The sequence below is a fragment of the Felis catus genome, chromosome B4 (assembly GCF_018350175.1).
Source record: "Felis catus isolate Fca126 chromosome B4, F.catus_Fca126_mat1.0, whole genome shotgun sequence".
In the NCBI taxonomy this organism is placed as follows: Eukaryota; Metazoa; Chordata; class Mammalia; order Carnivora; family Felidae; genus Felis; species Felis catus.
The window spans coordinates 126,566,607-126,587,275 of record NC_058374.1 but is presented as its reverse complement, the minus strand read 5'-3'; the positions used below and the strand labels follow the sequence as shown (position 1 = coordinate 126,587,275).

General features: G+C 36.0%; 1 protein-coding gene across 3 annotated transcripts in view; it reads left to right on the top strand.

Moving 5' to 3' along the window:
* CRY1 (cryptochrome circadian regulator 1) overlaps positions 1-20,669 on the top strand; it is a 93,509-nt gene that overhangs the window by 50,081 nt on the left and 22,759 nt on the right. For all 3 annotated transcript variants that reach the window (XM_003989209.6, XM_045062270.1, XM_019835452.2), the window contains one exon: positions 11,738-11,846. In XM_003989209.6, coding sequence (XP_003989258.1) covers positions 11,738-11,846 — 109 coding nt within the window. The remainder of the gene's footprint in view (positions 1-11,737; positions 11,847-20,669) is intronic.

Genomic DNA, 20,669 nt, shown 5'->3' with positions numbered 1-20,669 from the left:
GGGAGACACAGAATCGAAACAGGCTCCAGGCTCTGAGCCATCAGCCCAGAGCCTGACGCGGGGCTCGAACTCCCGGACCGCGAGATCGTGACCTGGCTGATGTCGGATGCTTAACCGACTGCGCCACCCAGGTGCCCCTATTATTACTATTTGTAATCTATATTTATTTTTGGGAGAGAGACAGAGTGTGAGCAGGGGAGGAGCAGAGAGAGGAGGAGACACCTAATCCGAAGCAGGCTCCAGGCCTTGAGCTGTCAGCACAGAGCCCGACGTGGGCCTCAAACTCATGAACTGTGAGATCTAGACCTGAGACTAAGTCGGATGCTCAACCGACTGAGCCACCCAGGTGCCCCTGTGTCTTATTTATATTTGAACTATGGGTGGAGCTTTTTGAAGCCCAGATTTATATTGAGGGTCTGTTATTAGCTTCCTCACTTTGGATGGGCCTTAGGCTTTATCTCCATCCTTCTCAACTTGTATTAGCTTCAGGGTTTCCAGTGCTCTATAGAAATCCTCAAGGTTAAAACTGACCTTAGTAACCTACTTAACCTCTTATGACTCCTTACTTTTGGGGCAGTCCAGTGAATTATGCTTAAAACTTTTCTTTTGTTGCTGTTTGTTAGTTTGTTATTAGCTATTTCTGTTAGGGTATCTTAATCCAGTGTAGTGTCAGCAGTAAAAGTTGGTAGGTTTCTTTGACATTGATTTGGAATATATTTTGAAGTGTTAATAGTGGGTATTAACTAAGATGGATGGGGGACTCCATCTTAGTATTAGAAAGTGTGGTACTTGTAGTCATTCTACCAGTTGCCCCCTGCCCCACCCCCACATGTACACAATTCCTAAGAATTCGTTGATTTAACTGCCTTGATTGTCTTTTCATATTTTATCCTCTGATCAACACCTGTTAATTCCAAACTCTGTTCAAGTGTTTTCTTCCTCAGGCCCTCCCATGTTCCCTTTTCCCTGACCCCACAGACAGAGTTAGATTTCTTCTGTGTTGCCATAAAACACCACTGAGAAAGTTATCATGTGGTAAATATATATCAGTGTTGGTTTACATATTATGGTAGATGTTATTACTGTTTACCGTTATTTGGTATTACTTCCTGCAGGAAGTTTATACCTTCAGCCTTCTTGAAGCCTGGCTTGGCCATGTGACCTGCTTTGACCAGTTAAATGTGAACAGAAATGCCTTGGCTGATCTGCAATAGATGTATAGTATGAATGAAAAATGAACGTTAGTTATTTTAAAACACTGAGCTTTGTCACCTCAGTGTAAACATATTCTTTCTTAAATGACACACATGCCTGTCCCCCATATTAAAGGCAAAAACTGTATTCTGGCCATCTTTTTTATGTCCTTAAAGCTGTCAGACTAGTTTTCTTAAAACGTTTTAGCAGTAGTATTATATAGTGGAAAGAACATGGGCTTGGGATCAGATATATTCAAATTAAAATTTTTACTTTATTGCGTAGCTGAGTTACTTTAGAAAATGTCCTTGATGAGTTTCAGATTCATTACTTTTTAAATGAGATAGCTTGTAAAGTTGTTGGAAATATATAATACATGTAAAGTACCTAGTACAAATATTCAGAGAATGTTCTTTTCCTTTCATGTTTTTCATTTCTCCATTGACTTTTTAAAAAAATTTTTTTTTTAACGTTTATTTATTTTTGAGACACAGAGAGACAGCATGAACTGGGGAGGGGCAGAGAGAGAGGGAGACACAGAATCGGAAGCAGGCTCCAGGCTCTGAGCCACCAGCCCAGAGCCTGACGCGGGGCTCGAACTCACGGACCATGAGATCGTGACCTGAGCTGAAGTCGGACGCCTAACCGACTGAGCCACCCAGGCGCCCCTATCTCCATTGACTATTGACTCAAGTCCTAAAATCCCATTCTGCTAATTAAGGAATCAATCCCATTACAGTTGATACAGTTGATAAGATACCTAGGAATAAACCTAACCAAAGAAGTGAAAGACCTGTACTCTGAAAATAAAAGAAAGTAAAGATGACACAAAGAAATGGAAAGACATTCCATGCTCATGAAGTGGAGGAACAAATATTGTTAAAATGTCTACTTCCCAAAGCAATCTACACATTCAATGCAATCCCTATCAAAATACCAACAGCATTTTTCACAGACCTAGAACAATCCTAAAATCTGTATGTAACCAGAAAAGACCCCAAATAACCAAAACAACCTTGAAAAAGAAAAACAAAGCTGGCAGCATCACAATTCCAGACTTCAAGTTATATTACAAAGCTGTAATAATCAAAACAGTATAGTATCAGCATAAAAAGACACATAGATCGATGGAACAGAATAGAAAACCCAGAAATTCATGCAAACTGTATGGTCAATCTTCCAACAAAGCAGGAAGGAATATCCAATGGGAAAAAGACAGTGTCTTCCACAAATGATACTGGGAAAACTGGACAGCAACATGCAAAAGAATAAAACTGGACCACTTTCTTACACCGTACAAAAAAAAAAAAAAATTCAAAATGGCTTAAAGACCTAAATGTGACACCTGAAACCTTAACAGTCCTAAAGGAGAATATAGGGAGTAACCTCTTTGACATTGGCCTTAGCAACTTCTTTCTAGATAGGTCTCCTGAGGCAAGGGAAATAGAAACAAAAATAAACTATTGGGACTGCATAAAAATGAAAAGCTTCTGCACAGCAAAGGAAAAAATCAACAAAACTAGAAGGCAGCCTGTGGAATGGGAGAAGATAATTGCAAATGACATATCTGATAAAGGGTTAATATCCAAAATACATAAAGAACTTATAAAGACATCCCAAAAATGAATAATCTCATTAAAAAATGGCAGAAGACAGGAACCAACATTTTTCCAAAGAAGACATGCAGATGGCCAACAGACATGAAAAGATGCCCAACTTCAGTGATCAAGGAACTACAAATCAAAACTACAATGAGATATCACCTCATACCTGTCAGGATGTCTAAAATTAAAAACATAAACAACAGGTGTTGGCAAGGATGTGGAGAAAAGGGAACCCTTTTGGACTCTTGGTGGGAATGCAAACTGGTGCAACCACTGTGAAAAATAGTATGGAGGTTCCTTAAAAAGTTAAAAATAGAACTACTCTATGATCCAGCAATTGCACTACCAGGTATTTATCTGAAGAGTACAAAAATACTAATTTGAAGGGATACATGCACCCTGATGTTTATAGCAACGTTTTGTACAATAGCCAAATTATGCAAACAGCGTAAGTGTCCGTTGCTGATGAATGGATAAAGAAGAAATGGTACACACACACACACACACACACACACACACACACAGACACACACACACACACACCGATACACAATGGAATATTATTTGTACATAAAAAGAAGGAAATCTTGCCATTTGTAATGACATGGATGGAGCTAGAGAGTATAATGCTAAGTGAAATAAGTCAGAGAAAGACAAACACCATATGATTTCACTCATACGTGCAATTTAAGAAACAAAACAAATGAGCAAAGGGGAAATTAAGGGATAGAGGCAAACCAAGAAACAGACTCTTAATTATAGAGAACAAACGATGGTTACCATTGGGGAGGTGGGTGAGGAGATGGGTTAAATAGGCGATGGGGATTAAGGAGAGCACTTGTGGTGATGAGCACCAGGTGTTGTATGAAAGTGTTGAATCACTGTATTGTATGCTATGAACTGATGTTACATTATATGTTAAATAACTAGAATTTAAATAAAAACTTGAGGGGCGCCTGGGTGGTTCAGTCAGTTGAGCGTCCGACTTCAGCTCAGGTCATGATCTTGCGGTTTGTGGGTTCGAGCCCCAAGTCGGGCTCTGTGCTGACAGCGCAGAGCCTGGAGCCTGCTTCAGATTCTGTGTCTCCCTCTCTCTCTGCACCCCCTCCCCCACTCACACTCTGTTTCTCTCTCCTTCAAAAATAAATATTAAAAAAAATTTTTTTAAATAAAAACTTGAAAAAAAATCCTTTCTCTTAAGAGAGCTTTCATTAATGTATTCATTTGGTCAGTCATTAGATAAAAAAAAATTTTTTTTTAAGTTTACTTATTTATTTTGAGAGAGGGAGAGAGCATGAGCGGGGATGGGGCAGAGAAAGAGGCAGAGGGAGAATCTCAAGCGGGCTTTGCACTGTCAGTGCAGAACCCAATGTGGGGCTCAAACTCGTGAAACTGAGATCATGACCTGAGACAAAATCAAGAGTTGGACACTTAACTGACTGAGCCACCCAGGTTCCCCTAGATAAATATTTCTTGAACTTCTATATGTCATGCATTTTCTAGGCACTGGAAAGTAGTGAACAAGATCTAGTCTTAGTCTTTTTTTTTTTTTTTTAATTTTTTTTTCAACGTTTATTTATTTTTGGGACAGAGAGAACAGAGCATGAACGGAGGAGGGGCAGAGAGAGAGGGAGACACAGAATCGGAAACAGGCTCCAGGCTCTGAGCCATCAGCCCAGAGCCTGACGCGGGGCTCGAACTCACGGACTGCGAGATCATGACCTGGTGGCTGAAGTCGGACGCTTAACCGACTGCACCACCCAGGCGCCCCAGATCTAGTCTTAGTCTTAAAGGAGGTTACAGTCCAGTGGCCAGTAATTCTCTCTCCCTATCTCTAGCTATTATAATCATATTAATATTGCAAGGCCTCTTTCTACCATCACCATATCTTTGAAATTTTTGCCTAAATTTTTCCCCATCTCAAAAAGAGAAATCCAGAAGTGATATCTCCCTCTTGACTCTTTGAAGCAATGTAATGTTACCCATATGCGTCTCCTACAATATATGTCACATTCAGCCTGGCAGGTTCTATTATATTTTCAAGTTTCTTTTCTAGATTTTCAGCTCCTTCAATATTGGACATGTCTGTCACTTAATCTTGTTGTATCCCTCAAATCAATGAAACTGTGTGAAGAATGAATAATATCACTCCTTAGGGGTGTTTTCGGAATTTGTGGGGGCACTTTTGTTCATCACAATGAAGTAATTAGGTTACTAGTGGAATAGTGAGAAGAGGCCAAGAATGGAAGACTTCTTGCAGTGTTCATGATAGTCTCTCAAATAAATCATTTTCCTGAATCCCAGTAACTTTCTAATATTCTACTAGATGTTTCATGTAAATGAAAAACTTAGAATTCTTTGAATCTAGAGCCTAAATCCGTTTTGTATGTAAATGCTAGGTATTTTTATGAAATTTTAATATATACTGAGTTTTCCTGGCATATATTTATTACCTATTTAAAGAAAGATTGTACTTTGTTTTATCCAGAATTTTATTAAGTCTTGCTCAACATTACATTAAATCATGTCTTCAAAGGCAATACCACTCATGGTGTTTGAGTCACTAACAATACAGCTGTATCAGTCTGTTTTTATAGTTGTTGAATTTACAGTGATTCTATATGTAGGTGTAGGCATACGACTAATTCATTCTCTTTTGTCATGCCTAGATATTTACATTTTGAAGTGTGTTATTTCTGTTTAAAATATAAATGACCTTCCTTTAATTTCTTCCACATATTACAGTAAGCATGGTATTAATGGTTTAAATTTGTATATTTAGATATGTTATATTATCTATAAATGTCTTTTTAATTTTTATTTAAATTTCAGAATTTAAAAGAGGGCATTAAAAAAGCAACATTGTGTCATGTTATAAGTTCACTGAGTTATGACCATTAGAGCCTGGAAAAATTAAAATTTACTTTAAAAATATATATTTAATCTGTATTGAACATTAAACTATTCTCTTTAGGGAAAATGTGTATCACAAATATTCTGACAATTTGAATAATGATTAAGTTAGATGAAAGCACTAAAAATTTGTTAACAAACCAGAAAAAAAAAACAACATGTAAACTTGATTCCGTTTATAGACAGACAAATTGCTCCTTTATAATTTAAAATTTTTCTATAGACTTTGGTTAATGACTAAGACTCTACTTGTTTTCTTTATTATAATTAATATATCTAGAACTTTAATTTTAAAAATTTGACTATGGTTTTATGCAGAGGACAGGAGAAGATTGATCTTAATTTATATTCTTTAAATTAGTTTTTTGGGGTCAGCAATGAATTGTTTTGATTTAGATCTAAGTGTAGTTTTCATCTTTGAGCATATGATAAGTATATTTTACAAACTAAAGTACAGAACCAGATGGTTTTATTCTGGTATGATACATGTTAATTTGTATGCTTTGTTTTCAACAACCATGGAATTATGTTGTATCTCATCATTGCCTTTTTTGGACTATTTTATAGACAGAACTAGCAATTCTAGTTATATAAAGCTGTTCTAGCACAGGCTAGAAAGTAGGTCATTGTGACGGGGAGTATACCAAACTGCCCACTGGTTGCTATAGCAATGACCTACTTTAAGAAACTATTTCTGTTGATTCATGTTGAAATCATCTGTTGGAAATGGTATAAGGAAACTCACTGAATGTAATTTTTTTCTGATAGTAATAAAGTAGTGATCTCTGGAAATTTTTTTGAAAAAAATATTTAATATGTTTAAAGTAAAGAAGTATATTTTCTCACTTGACACCTTTTCTATTTATTTTGAAGTGATGCAATTAGTAATGTAATTATATAACAGGAGAACTGTACTTATATATAGGTAATACAATTATACAAAGAGATGTGATGAATTTTACTAATGTTTGGCCTATAAAAACCAACCTGTTGCATGTAGTTAATAACTTTATTAACTGAGTCTTGAATAGTATAGTAAGATGCCATTTTAGAGAAGATCTGAAAATATGTTCCTGTTAAATGTGTACCCTGTGTATTTTCAATGTATTATATTGAATTACTCCATTGAATATTGGATGCCTGTTCTAAGCCACATGCATTTATAATATATAAGGGTTGAAATTGGTGTGTTCTCTGGAATATACTGAATCTGAACTCTGACAGAACTTACTCTTCCCAGTTAAGCATAAAGGATGAAAGGTTAGATTTTACATAGCACCCTTTCAAGTAACATTATCCCTTCAGCACCGAAAAGAAATCTTACATGTCAATGAATTGATACTTGAACCTAGAATATTGGAGGTTTTATTTTATGGTATTATCAATGAAGGATTATATACTTAAAGGTTAGTTGATATACAGATGTGTATGTATGGTGGAATTAAAAGGATGATGTGGTATTTTATATAAATATTATCTGTGTATCAATAGACAACTGGGCTGCTTCCATGGTTTGGCTATTGTAAATAATGCTGCAGTAAACGGGGGTGCATGTATCCCTTTGAATTAGTGTTTTTGTACTGGGTAAATACCCAGTAGTGCAATTACTAGATCATAGGGAATTCTGTTTTTAACTTTTTGAGGAACCCCCATATTGTTTTCCAGGGTAGCTGCACCAATTTACATTCCCACTAACAATGCATGAAGGTTCCTTTTTCTCCACATCCTCGTCAACACTTGTTTCTTGTGTTTTTGGTTTTAGCCATTCTCACAGGTGTGAGGCGATACATCATTGTGGTTTTGATTCTATTTCCCTGATGATGAGTGATGTTGAGTATCCTTTCATATATCTGTTGACCATCTGGCTGTCTTCTTTGAAGAAATGTCTATTCATGTCTTCTGCCCATTTTTTTAATTGGATTATTTGTTTTTTGGGTGTTGAGTTGTATCAGTTCTTTGTATATTTTGGATACTAACCCTTTAATGTCATTTGCAAATACCTTCTTCCATTCAGTAAGTTGTCTTTTAGTTTTGTTTGTTGTTTACTTCACTGTGCAGAAGCTTTTTATTTTGATGATGTACAAGTAGTTTGTTTTTGCCTTTGTTTGCCTTACTCCTGTTATATATTTATTCATTCATATTTGCCTTGTCACTGGGAAAGATTTTAATCAAACCTTTGTTCCAAGTCACATTCAGGAGAAGTTATGAGTCCAGAACAATTCTACATATAGATGTAGGCATCCAACCAATTGTCTTCTGTTGTCATGCCCAGATATTTACATACAGAAATATGTGTTACTGTTTTTTGGAACTATAAATTATTCCCAGGGGAAAATAGTGGTACCTTCTCCTTAATGAATATCTACCATGTGCTAGTAATTCTGCGAGATGATTTTATAATGTTTTTCTAATTTTTTCAACAGTTGTATAAGACAACTGTATTATTTTTTAAATCCTATTTCTAATCTTTCTAACAGAATATATTGATCACATGATGATATTTGTTTGGCAAATGTAGAAACCAAAACATAGGTTAAGAAACCTACATAGTTAGGAGTGAGACACAGATACTAATTTGAAATCCATGAGAAGAAGAAGGTGATATGTATATATGATAGTTATAATATAAAGTATAATGTGAAAGTTTCTCTAGAATGAGGTCCATATGTCCTTTGATAATTTAGAGGATGGAGAAATCACTTTCAGCTGGAAGACTGAAGATTAGTAGGATACAAACTTGAAGAGATGAAAATTGGGAAAGGCATTCTATGCTGAGGGAAATTCATGGAGCACATTACAGGAGAGTGGATGTGTAGGGAAAAGAGTAGTTTTGTTTGGTGGGAATGAAGGAAGAGTGGTAAGAGATGAACCTGAACCCTAAGTTAGTGGTCGAGCAAAATAATGTGTTCTAGGGAATGAATCTTTGAAGACCTTTGTACAGGAAAGTGTGCCTCAGAAAGATTTGTTGTGGTGTATAAAATGGATTATTAAAGTGGGAAAAGATTGTTGGTACAAAGACGTATTTTCAGGCATTACAGTAAATAAATAATGCCAGCAAGAGATAACAAGGGATAGAATTATTATACCAAGAACGGAAGTGGTAGGAAGGAGGCGACCAAAAAAATTAGATAACACTTACATAACTGTGCTTACTATGGATCAGGCACTGTTCTGAGAGCTTCACATATATTAATTTAATTCTCACAACATGCTATGATATAGGTCCTATTACTATCCCTGCTTTACAGATAAGGAACCTCCCAGGATTAATTAAAGGATAGTAATTTATCTCTAGACTTGTTAAATTATGTGACATCTGTGTAATGGGATACTATGAAACCATCAAAATTGATGCTATAGAAGTATGTCTATTGCTTTGAGAAGATTCACTATTAAACCATGTTTATAGTAAATACAGTATTTCTGTTTTACTCTGAAGGAGTGTATGTTCGTTATCAATTTTATACCTTTTATGAAGTTAAAAAAAAACATGTTTCTCTCATCATCACTCCCCCCTCCATTCCCACTCCTCAAAAGTAGCTATTATTAATAGCTTGGTAAGTATCTTTCCAATTATTTTCTTATGTACATATAAGTAAATACATGCAAAAGCAAATTTTATTTTATCAAAATAAAAATCAAAATATATTTATGCATATAGTTTCAAAAGTCACAGTGCAAAGGTACTATATTCTTTTTTAAAGTACCTATATTTGAGTCCACTGTACTTCTCTAATTTTTATGTGAAATTACAGTGATGGAAATAATATCCATGGAAGAAAAATATCATAATATGTAAGAGAAATATCATACTTAAATATATCTATTCCTTCATGTTATGCAGTGTCAAAACTATTTGGTTGCAAAACTTTCCCATTATAATACATTGCTTCAGTCCATATCATTCTGTACAATGTTTGGTTCATAAGGTATTTATTGAAAAACATTAAAACTCTTTATTCAGCCTGTTAACAAGAAAGGGAGAAATAATTTTACCCTTAATTCCTTAATTATTAATTAATCCAGGCTTGTTTGTTTTATGCATTAATCATGTTTTTTTCATTTTCCCGTTTTTTTTCCCATCTATCATTGACCTGTTTGTAACATATGGAAACATTTACATACTGAAACTAGTGGTACAAAAGAGATATCAGGATTATCTCTGCCTTGGGTTATCCTTCCAGGACATTTTAGTTTTGTTCTGTTTAAATTAAAAAAAAACAAAACTTAAAATTGCTAGTTCATTCAACTTCTTGATTTTTGATCTGCTACAGTGTCTAAAAACTCTTTATACAAGCAAATACATAAAATTAGATGCTTTCTAATAAACATTTATCACCAAACATGATAAATTACTCATAGTTATGGATAATTTTACAAAACTCAGGTGTTTTTGTATTGATATAACAATAGCAATCTTCTTCCTCAAAGTATTTGTACATTGGTAGTGGTAGGTTGTGATAGGGGTTGGTGTTAGAGAGGTGACTCCAATCCCAGACAGAACAGGGATGAGGTGAAATATAAATGTGAAGATAGAAGGGTTTGTTTCCTATTTGTTTAACGACAGTTGTGAGACTTCCTAAGATGATACAGTGGGAGTCCTTAAAAGTCTAGCACTGTGACACTCCACACCTGTAGACTCTAAATCCTAAATGACTCCTAAATGGTAAAGAGTATCAAACTTGACTAGTTATAGTGATGTCACTAATAACTATAGTTGTAAAAAATTAACAAAACTTTCTTGATGAAATGATGGGATCAGAATGGGCAAAGAGAGCAAAATGATCTGAACTGAACAACCTCCTAAAACAATAGTGCCTGGTAGCACTTTCTGCACTGATGGAAATGTTCTTCACCTGTGCTGTCCAATATGGTAGCTACTAGGCACACATGTGGCTGTTGAGACCTTGGAATGTGGCAAGTGTGACTGAGGAACTGAATTTTTAATTTTGATTAAATATAAATGGCTGTATATGCCTAGAGGCTACCATATGGGACAACACATTTCTGAAATGTGCCTTTTCATTTTTATTAACTGTTCCTCACAAGTAAGATACAATCAGTATTCTCAGAAAACACATGGCTTGTGGAAAGGCAGGCAAATATTTAACCTTAAGATCAAATACATAAAAGAAGCAGAGTGAAGAGAAAATAAGAAGTGTCCAGGAGAGAGGAATAGAATCTAAGTGAAATGTTAGAGAAATTAACATGAGGTAAACAATGAGGTTGAATTTTCCAGGAGTGACATCTCTTTCAAATTTGCTAGACTGTCCCATTTCTTCACGCTAAAAGATGCGTAGTAAGCAGTCTTTGGCTACTGCCCCAGAATTTCCCAGCATATCTATCATGTGTAAGCTTTGTTGGTACTTATTTCATTGAGAAAAATCTATAGCTCCACCTGCCTCATGGAATTTTTCTTTTTTTAATTAACCTGGCATTCTGTACACTCAGAGTTAATGCCACATAATTTAACATCTGTTTATTATCAGTTTCTTTAATTAGATAAGAAACTTGAAAATGGGCATTGTTTTCTTTCTCTCTTAGATGATTACAGTATCCCTTAATATTACTCAAATTCTTAAATTACTCACTTGCTCAGAGTGATTAAATAGGATATTTCCATTTTGTTTCCAATAGAGAAATGTTCTAGATTTTTCAAGGTGGCTTTTCTATTTGAACTTGAATTATTTTCCTCAATGAAACAGTGAAATCAATTCATTTAATTCCTTTATTTGTATAATTTTTATGTTTACAACTTAAACTTTGCTAACATTCAATCACTGTTATTTAATGGAAGCTACTTAATTGAAGAATTTTATTAAAATACTGAGAACCTCATGTAATTTAAAATTTTTAAGTATGATTTATGGAAACAGTAATTTACAGATCAATTAGAAGTAATAAGATGATAGGAAGTAATAAAATTATGGGGTTAGCACGTCAAGTTGTAGAATAACATGATTTTGCACTACTTTATATCTTCTAAATATATATGTTTAAGAATTTTAATAATATTTTCTCTGTAGGTTTTTGCTTCAGTGTCTAGAAGACCTTGATGCCAATCTGCGAAAATTAAACTCTCGTCTGTTTGTGATTCGTGGACAGCCAGCAGATGTGTTTCCCAGGCTTTTTAAGGTAATCTGAAAAATTTTTGCATAGAATAATAATCTTTTGTCAGAGAAGACACGTGTTTGATAAATAAGGTACTTGAGATAATTTAAAATATAGGAAATATAAGTATTTTTAAATAAAAATTTTGTGGGTTCTTTATTTTGCACTGCTGATGGGAATGCAAACTGGTGCAGCCACTCTGGAAAACAGTATGGAGGTTCCTCAAAAAATTAAAGACAGAACTACCCTATGACCCAGCAATTGCACTACTAGGTATTTATCCAAAGTATACAGGTGTGCTATTTTGAAGGGGCACATGCACCCCAATGTTTATAGCAGCACTATCGACAATAGCCAAAGTATGGAAAGAGCCCAAATGTCCATCGATGGATGAATGGATAAAGAAGATGTGGTATATATACACATTGGCAATCAAAAAGAATGAAATCTTGCCATTTGCAACAATGTGGGTGGAATTAGAATGTATTATGCTAAGTGAAATTAGAGAAAGACAAATATCATATGATCACTCATATGTGGAATTTAAGATACAAAACAGATGAACGTAAGGTAAGGAAAGCAAAGATAATATAAAAACAGGGAAGGGGACAAAACATAAAGAGACTCAAATACAGAGAACAATCTGAGGGTTGCTGGAGGGGTTGTGGGTGGGAGCATGGGCTAAATGGGCAAGGGACATTAAGGAGGCCATTTGTTGGGATGTGCACTGGGTGTTATATGCAGGGGATGAATCACTGGATTCTACTTCTGAAATCATTGCACTATATGCTAACTAACTTGGATGTAAATTTTAAAAAATTTGGGGGATTATTTTATTTAATAAAAGTTACAAATGGTAAAATCAGTGAAAAATTTGGTTTACAATGAACATTTAAATCTTTCTTCTACCTTAAACTGCTAGTTTCCCTCCTAGAAGAAACAACTACTACCAGCTTCTTTTGTAGTCATTGGAAATATTATTTTTTATATTAATAAGAATGTATATGTCAGGTGGTTATGTGTGTGTGTGTGTGTGTGTATAAATAATATAAAGAGAGATCTGTAGCTGTGTGTATGTTACCCCCCCCTGCTTTTTTTTTTTTAATTTTTTTTTTCAACATTTATTTATTTTTGGGACAGAGAGAGACAGAGCATGAACGGGGGAGGGGCAGAGAGAGAGGGAGACACAGAATCGGAAACAGGCTCCAGGCTCTGAGCCATCAGCCCAGAGCCCGACGCGGGGCTCGAACTCACAGACCGCGAGATCGTGACCTGGCTGAAGTCGGACGCTTAACCGACTGCACCACCCAGGCGCCCCATCCCCCGCTTTTTAAAACCAAGATAAGAACACACTATATTTTACACCACCTGTGCCAAGCTTTATTCACATAGCCATGTGTTTTGGAGATTGTTTCCTGTTGCTTCCTCAGTCTTTTAAGTGGCTTCATAGTGTTCCATTGTGTAGGTATGCTGTGATTTTTTTTAACAAGCTTTCTACTGAACATTAGTCCTTTTCCACAGGCCTTTGCTAATACAAATAATGCTGTCAGTGAACATCCTTGTCCAAATATATATCTTTGCTCACATGTGCTCATACATTTTTGGGATAATTCTTAGAAGAGGACTTTCTGGGTCAAAGGGCTATAATGAACAACATGCTACTAATAATACAAAACTGTAGTTTCATGGCAGAGTTTTTTAACTTGGTAAAATCTTATATCTCCTAGTCTTACTTTGCCTTTTTTCCCCTAATGAAAACATTAGTCCTAGAGAGATTAAATGAGTTGACTAAGGTCATGCAGCTAGCTTATGGTAGTGCTCAGACCAGAAGTTGTTTTCTTGGCTATCTTTTTTTTGTCCTTCCCTTCCTATTTATACCATTAGGATTCCTAATGTGTATCTGCTTTTTGGGTTTTTTTTGCAGCTGTTTGATTCATCAAAAAATTTTAATAGTAATGTGCCTGTTTCTAATACAGATGAGAACAGTTCCTTTCCCTGAGTGAAAATGTCCCCAGTGTTGGGAATCAAATCAACACTACTTAGTCTTTTTCATTGGTATGAAAGAAACCTTTAATGTTTAGGATTTGGCTAATGCAGCAGTTCTGGCTACTGAAAATTTACTTTATTAAAGTATGTTTTACTACTGTGGCTACTTGGAGTCAGAATTTAACCTAGGTACATGGAAGAGTTGTGGGTAGAAAGAATATCAGAAACAATGGTAATAGTTTATCAGCAACTCATGAGTATAAAATGTGTGTATCTCTAAATCCATGTGGTATAAGTAAACTGAATCCTAAGATGATTTTACTTGCAAAAATAACGAAACTTAAACCACAAGTGTTTAAAGATCTGGAGAAAAGGAAACCCTCTTGCACTGTTGGTAAGAAGGCAAGCTAGTGTAGCCACTGTGGAAAACAGTATGGAGGTTCCTCAGAACTACCCTATGATCCAGTAATTGTACTACTTGGGTATTTATCCCCAAAATACAAAAACACTAAGTCAAAGGGATACATGTACCTCTACATTTATAGCAACATTATTTACGCTAGCTAAGCTATGGAAGCAACCCAAGTGTCCATTGATAGATGGACATAAAAATGAAATCTTGCCATTTCCAACAAATGGATGGAGTCAGAGAGTATAATGCTAAGCAAAATAAGTCCGAGAAAGGCAGATACCATATGATGTCCCTCATGTGGAATTTGAAAAACAAATAAGCCAAGGGGAAAAAAGAGAGACAGATCAAGAAACAGACTGATGGTTACCAGAGGAGACAGAGGTGGGGGGAATGGGTGAAATTGGTGATGGGGATTAAGGAGTGCACTTGTTGTGATGAACACTGGCAGAGAAACAGTGGTTTCTGCATGGGCCATAAAATACAGATACATGAACACACACACATGCATAGATGCTTACTGTTATATTCAGGTTGTTCCTTGGGCTACATACAGTAGTTTGTATAAAATGCCACTTATGGAAACTTCCTTTCAGATTATACACTGTGTCTAGAGCCATAGAGGGAATTCCTTTTTGATTGCGTTGATGTTTTTATTTTTACTTTTTTTTAGAGGCACTACATGCATGTGTTTAAAAAAAAAAAAAAAAGCCTAAAAGGTTATGCAGTAAAAAGCAGGTCTCCCCTTCCCACTCCCCACCCTCACACCCTGTTTCTCTGAGGGGAAAGACTCTTTTGTCCATAACCAGCTGACTCATTTATATTATTGTCTCTGGTTTTATTCTAGTACAGAAGATAGAATTTTTAGTAGGTAAGTAATCCTATTTCCTACATGGGAGGTAAAACTGTTTTAGACCTGGTAGTAGTACTTTAGTTGGTTGGTATGGTGACAGTGGCTCAGTACTGATGTCTGCTGTGTATCTTCTCTTTATAGCATTCATTCTATTTATATTGAATAGATTTAGGGATGGGGTCAGGGAATTTTTATACACACATACATGTGTGATAAACTATTGTGTTTTCTGATGTGTTTTCTACTTAGGATTTTTCCCAGTTAAATTCTGACTTAATATAGGATTTTTTTGTTAACTTTTTTTTCATGTTCTGAAGAAATGATAAAGAAACTTAGACACTAATGTAGGCAAAACTAGGGTAACACTATTAATCATATGAATCTTGTATCAATTATTATTATGCAGTTAAATCTTGCATCTTCCACATTTGGTGCCAGAATGAAAAGTTACCAAGATCTTGTACATTCTAGGCCCAGCAGGAACTTTTAATGAAGAACTTAAAGAGTTGGTTTAAAACATTCTCATTATATCCAAGAAACAGGGACATGTGGCTAAAGTCTTTTATAGGTGGACTCATTGAAGCATAACAAAATGTTTTGTCCAAAATCATAGAATAAATCAAAGAAGAACATCTAAAGCTACTAACATTTCACATGCATAAAATTCATGCATTTTGAGTTATTTTGGATTCTTTATTATTTTATGGTACATGCTCATTTGAACAGGACAATTCATTCAATAGATATTGCTTGTCTGCTATTACAAGGCAGAGTTCAAGGTGCTGAGGATATACTAGTGAACCAAACAGCAGATGTTTCTACCTTCATGGAGCTTATATGATAGTGGGAAGGAGGCAGATAATAAACAAGTAAATATGCAATGTCAGGCAGTGATAGGTGCTAAAATAAAGTGTGGGATATTAAGTGCCAAGGTGAGTGAAGGGTAATTATATGAAATCATGGAAGGCCTCCCTTCTAAGACGACATATGAGCAAACCATGTGAAGGGATTAAGCCATGCAAATATATAGGGTGTGGCATTGTCAATCCACAACATTTTGCACCTTCTTCCATCAAAAGGTAGAGTTTATTTTCTCACTCCCTTAAATCTGGTTTGGCTATGTAACTTACTTTGGCCAACTGCCAAGGGAGACATTGAATTCCAAACCCTAAGCCTCAAGCAACCTTGAAGCTTCTACTTTGCCCTTTTAGAATGCTCCTGGTATCGTGCTGGGAATATGGGCTAGAATATCAAATTATGGGAGACCATGTAGAAATAGAGGGCCAATCATGAGCCAGCACCAAGGTCTGAGATGTATGAGAGAGATTATCTCAGATCTTCCAGCCCCCACCAAGTTGTCAGCTCATTGCAAGCTCATGAGTGAGCCCAGGTGAGACCAACAGAACCACTATCTAGTTAACTGACAGTCTTGTGAGAATCAATCATTTTGAGCTACTAAGATAACTGCAACATGGGGAAATAATGATGCAGGCAGAGGGAATAGCAGTTACAAAGGCCCTGATGTGGAAGCGTGCTGTGACTTGTTTAGGAACAGCAAGAAGGCCAGCGTAGCTAGAAACACACAGTGAGTGAAAAGGAAAGAGAAGGTCAGAGAGGTTTCAAGGAGCCAGATCACAGGGCTTTCTTTATGGACCATGTTTAGGGGTTTGGCTGTTACTCTGAGTGAAATGGGATGCCATGGAAATTTTTGAGTAGATGAGTGACATGATTTCACTTACATCTTTTTTTTTCTTTTTTATTTATTATTAACATATGATTGAGATACAATGTTATATTTCAGATATACAGCATATTGACTCAACAATTCTAGACATTAGTACTCATCAGAAGTGGTCACCATCAGTCACCATTCAATGTTATTAAAATATTGACAGTATTCCCTATGCTGTACTTTTCATCTCCATGACTTTTATTTTGTAACTAGAAGTTTGTACCTCTTAATCCCCCTCATTTATTTTGACCATTTCCTCACCTGCATCCCCTCTGGCAACCATTAGTTTGTCCTCTGTATTTAAGAGTCTGTTTGGTTTGTTTGTTCATTTGTTTTGTTTTTCAGATTCCACATGTAAGTGAAATCATATGATATTTGTCTTTCTCTGATTTATTTCACTTAGAATAATACCTGCTAGGTCCATCCATGTTGTAAATGGCAAGATTTCATTCTTTTTTGTGACTAATATTCCATTGTATATATGTACTACATCTTCTTTCTCCATCTATAAATGGACACTTAGGTTGCTTCCAAATCTTGACTATTATAAATAGTGCTGCAGAAAACACAGAGGTACATATATCTTTTGAATTAGTGTTTTCATTTTCTTTGGGTAAATAGCCAGTCATGGAATTACTGGGTCATATGGTATTTCTATTTTTAACTTATGAGGACCCTCCATATTGTTTTCCACAGTAGCTGCACCAGTGTACATTCTCACCAACATTGCATGAGAGTTCCCTTTTCTCCATACTCTTGCCAACACTTGTTATCTCTTGTCTAAATAAAAATTTATTTTTTATTTATTTTTTTAATGTTTACTTATTTATTTTGTTGGGGAGGGGCAGAGAGAGAGAGGGAGAGAGAGAGTCAGCACAGAGCCTGATGCTGGGCTCTATCCCACAACTCTGAGCTCATAACCTAAGTTGAATCCTAGAATTGGACACTCAACCGACTGAGCCACCTAGGTGCCCTTCTTGGCTTTTTTTTTTTTTTTTTAATTTTTTTTTTCAACGTTTTTTATTTATTTTTGGGACAGAGAGAGACAGAGCATGAACGGGGGAGGGGCAGAGAGAGAGGGAGACACAGAATCGGAAACAGGCTCCAGGCTCCGAGCCATCAGCCCAGAGCCTGACGCGGGGCTTCAACTCACGGACTGCTAGATCGTGACCTGGCTGATGTCGGACGCTTAACCGACTGCGCCACCCAGGCGCCCCCTTCTTGGCTTTTTAAGACTAGCTATTCTGCCTGGAATGAGTGATGTGGAGCATCTTGTTTTGTATGTTGGCCATCTGTATGTCTTCTTTGAAAAAATGTCTGTTTAGGTCCCCTGACCTAAATTATTTAATTAAATTACTATAATTTATAATAAATCAATTTTATTTAATTACACGTAATTACAAATGAATGTAAAAATTAAATTTATTGTAATTTTGTTTATTATCATTAAATTATAATAAATTAACCTGAATTAATAAAAATGAAGTTTTTATTTAATCAGATTTTAGGGGGCGTTTTTGGTATTGAGTTGTATAAATTCTTTACATATTTTGGATACTAACCCCTTATCAAATTGATATATCATTTGCAAGTATCTTCTTTCATTCAATAGGTTGCCTTTTTGTTTTGTTGGTTTCCTTCGCTGTGCAAAAGCTTTTTATTTTGGTGTACTCCTTATACTTTAATTTGCTTTTGTTTCCCTTGCCTGAGGAGACATATCCATAAAGATGTTGCTTAATCTACTGTCTCATCTTAACAATGAGAAGAAAGTGAATATGCCACAAAATCATGGGTTTTTTTTTTTTTAACCTACTAGAGAGTTGAGGACACAAAGAAACCTAAATAAACTAACTTCCATAAAGCAATGAGCCTTTCGTAGGAAAGAAAAGACTCATGGCTGGCTATATTCCTGGTGACACAGCAGAAAGAAAAGGGAATCCACTGTAGTTGAGAGTAAAAAGAAATCAGTAGAAATTTTACCTAGCTTTGTGGTCATATATAGACTGACATGGCAGATTAGAATCCCAAGAAACCCAAATTACAGAGCAAGTTCACACTCACTCTCTACAGTGCTTTTGTGGAATACCAGTGGCAATATACCAAAGGCTAAACCAAAGCAGAAGAGCTGAGAGAGATTCCTCTTGAAGTGCTACTGGGCATTCACTTAGTGCAAAGTAGCAGTCCACTGAAGCTGGGGACAGGACAGCAGGCTAGAAAGATGTCTCCAGAGGAATAGAAAATTAGGGAGCAAAGCTGAAAAGCAAAGAGAACTCCGCAGCAACCATAAGACTGATGGGTAGCAACAAGGTAGAGAGAAGTGTACAGTTTGTAAAGCTATTGACTGGGTTGTCAAGCAGAGAGAGATATCTAGAATCTTTTCCATACTCAAATTCCAAGCTCTGTTGAAGAAGTTTGGCTCCTACCCTTAAAATATTTGAACCCAGTGGTGAATGGAAGGAATTTAACTAAAGTAGCAACAAAGCCAAGACCCACCTCAATTACAGATGATAGTAATTCAACTTCTAGCAGTCAGAGCCAAGACTATGCAATTTTCTAGAGATAAATATTATTTATTCCATCTCTATTCTTTATACCATTGTTATACAATCAACTTATGAGACACATGATGAAGCAGGAAAATGTGACTTGCAATCACGTAAAATGAAAAAAAAAGAAAAAGCAGAAATAGCCCCACAGTTGATGCAAATGTTGGGATTAGAATTAAGGACTTTGCAATAATTATGCTATAGATATTGAAGAATCTAGTCGAAGGTGAAAAATGTGATTAGGTGATAATTTCAGTATAAAAGTGGAAACTATTAAAAAGAAGGAAATGAAGAATTCATTCAGTGGGCTTAATCCAGATTGGACAAAGCAGAACAAAGGATCAGTGAACTTGAAGATGGGCAATGGACACGAAAATAAACGCAAAATGGATGAAGGACCTGAATGTGAGGCAGGAAACCATTAAAACCCTAGAGGAGAGAGCAGGAAAAAAACCTCTTTGACCTCAGCCGCAGCAATTTCTTACTTGACACATCTTGAAAGGCAAGGGAATTAAAAGCAAAAATGAACTGTTGGGACCTCATCAAGATAAAAAGCTTCTGCACTGCAAAGGAAACAATCCACAAAACTAAAAGGCAACTGATGGAAAGGGAAAAGATATTTGCAAATGACATATCGGACAAAGGGCTAGGATCCAAAATCTATAAAGAACTCACCAGATTCCACACCCGAAAAACAAATAATCCAGTGAAGAAATGGGCAGAAGACATGAATAGACACTTCTCTAAAGAAGACATCCAGATGGCCAACAGACATATGAAAAGATGCTCAGCGTCACTCCTCATCAGGGAAATTCAAATCAAAACCACACTCAGGTATCACCTCACGCCAGTCAGAGTGGCCAAAATGAACAAATCAGGAGACTGTAGATGCTGGAGAGGATGTGGAGAAACGGGAACCCTCTTGCACTGTTGGTGAGAATGCAAACTGGTGCAGCCGCTCTGGAAAACAGTGTGGAGTTTCCTCAAAAAATTAAAACTAGATCTACCCTATTACCCAGCAATAGCACTGCTAGAAATTTACCCAAGGGATACAGGAGTGCTGATGCATAGGGGCCCTTGTACCCCAATGTTTATAACAGCACTTTCAATAATAGCCAAATTATGTAAAGAGTCTAAATGTCCATAAACTGACAAACGAATAAAGAAGATGTGGTTTATATATACAATGGAATACTACTTGGCAATGAGAAAGAATGAAATCTGGCCATTTGCAGCAACATGGATGGAACTGGAGGGTATTGTGCTAAGTGAAGTAAGTCAGGCAGAGAAAGACAGATACTATATGTTTTCACTCTTATGA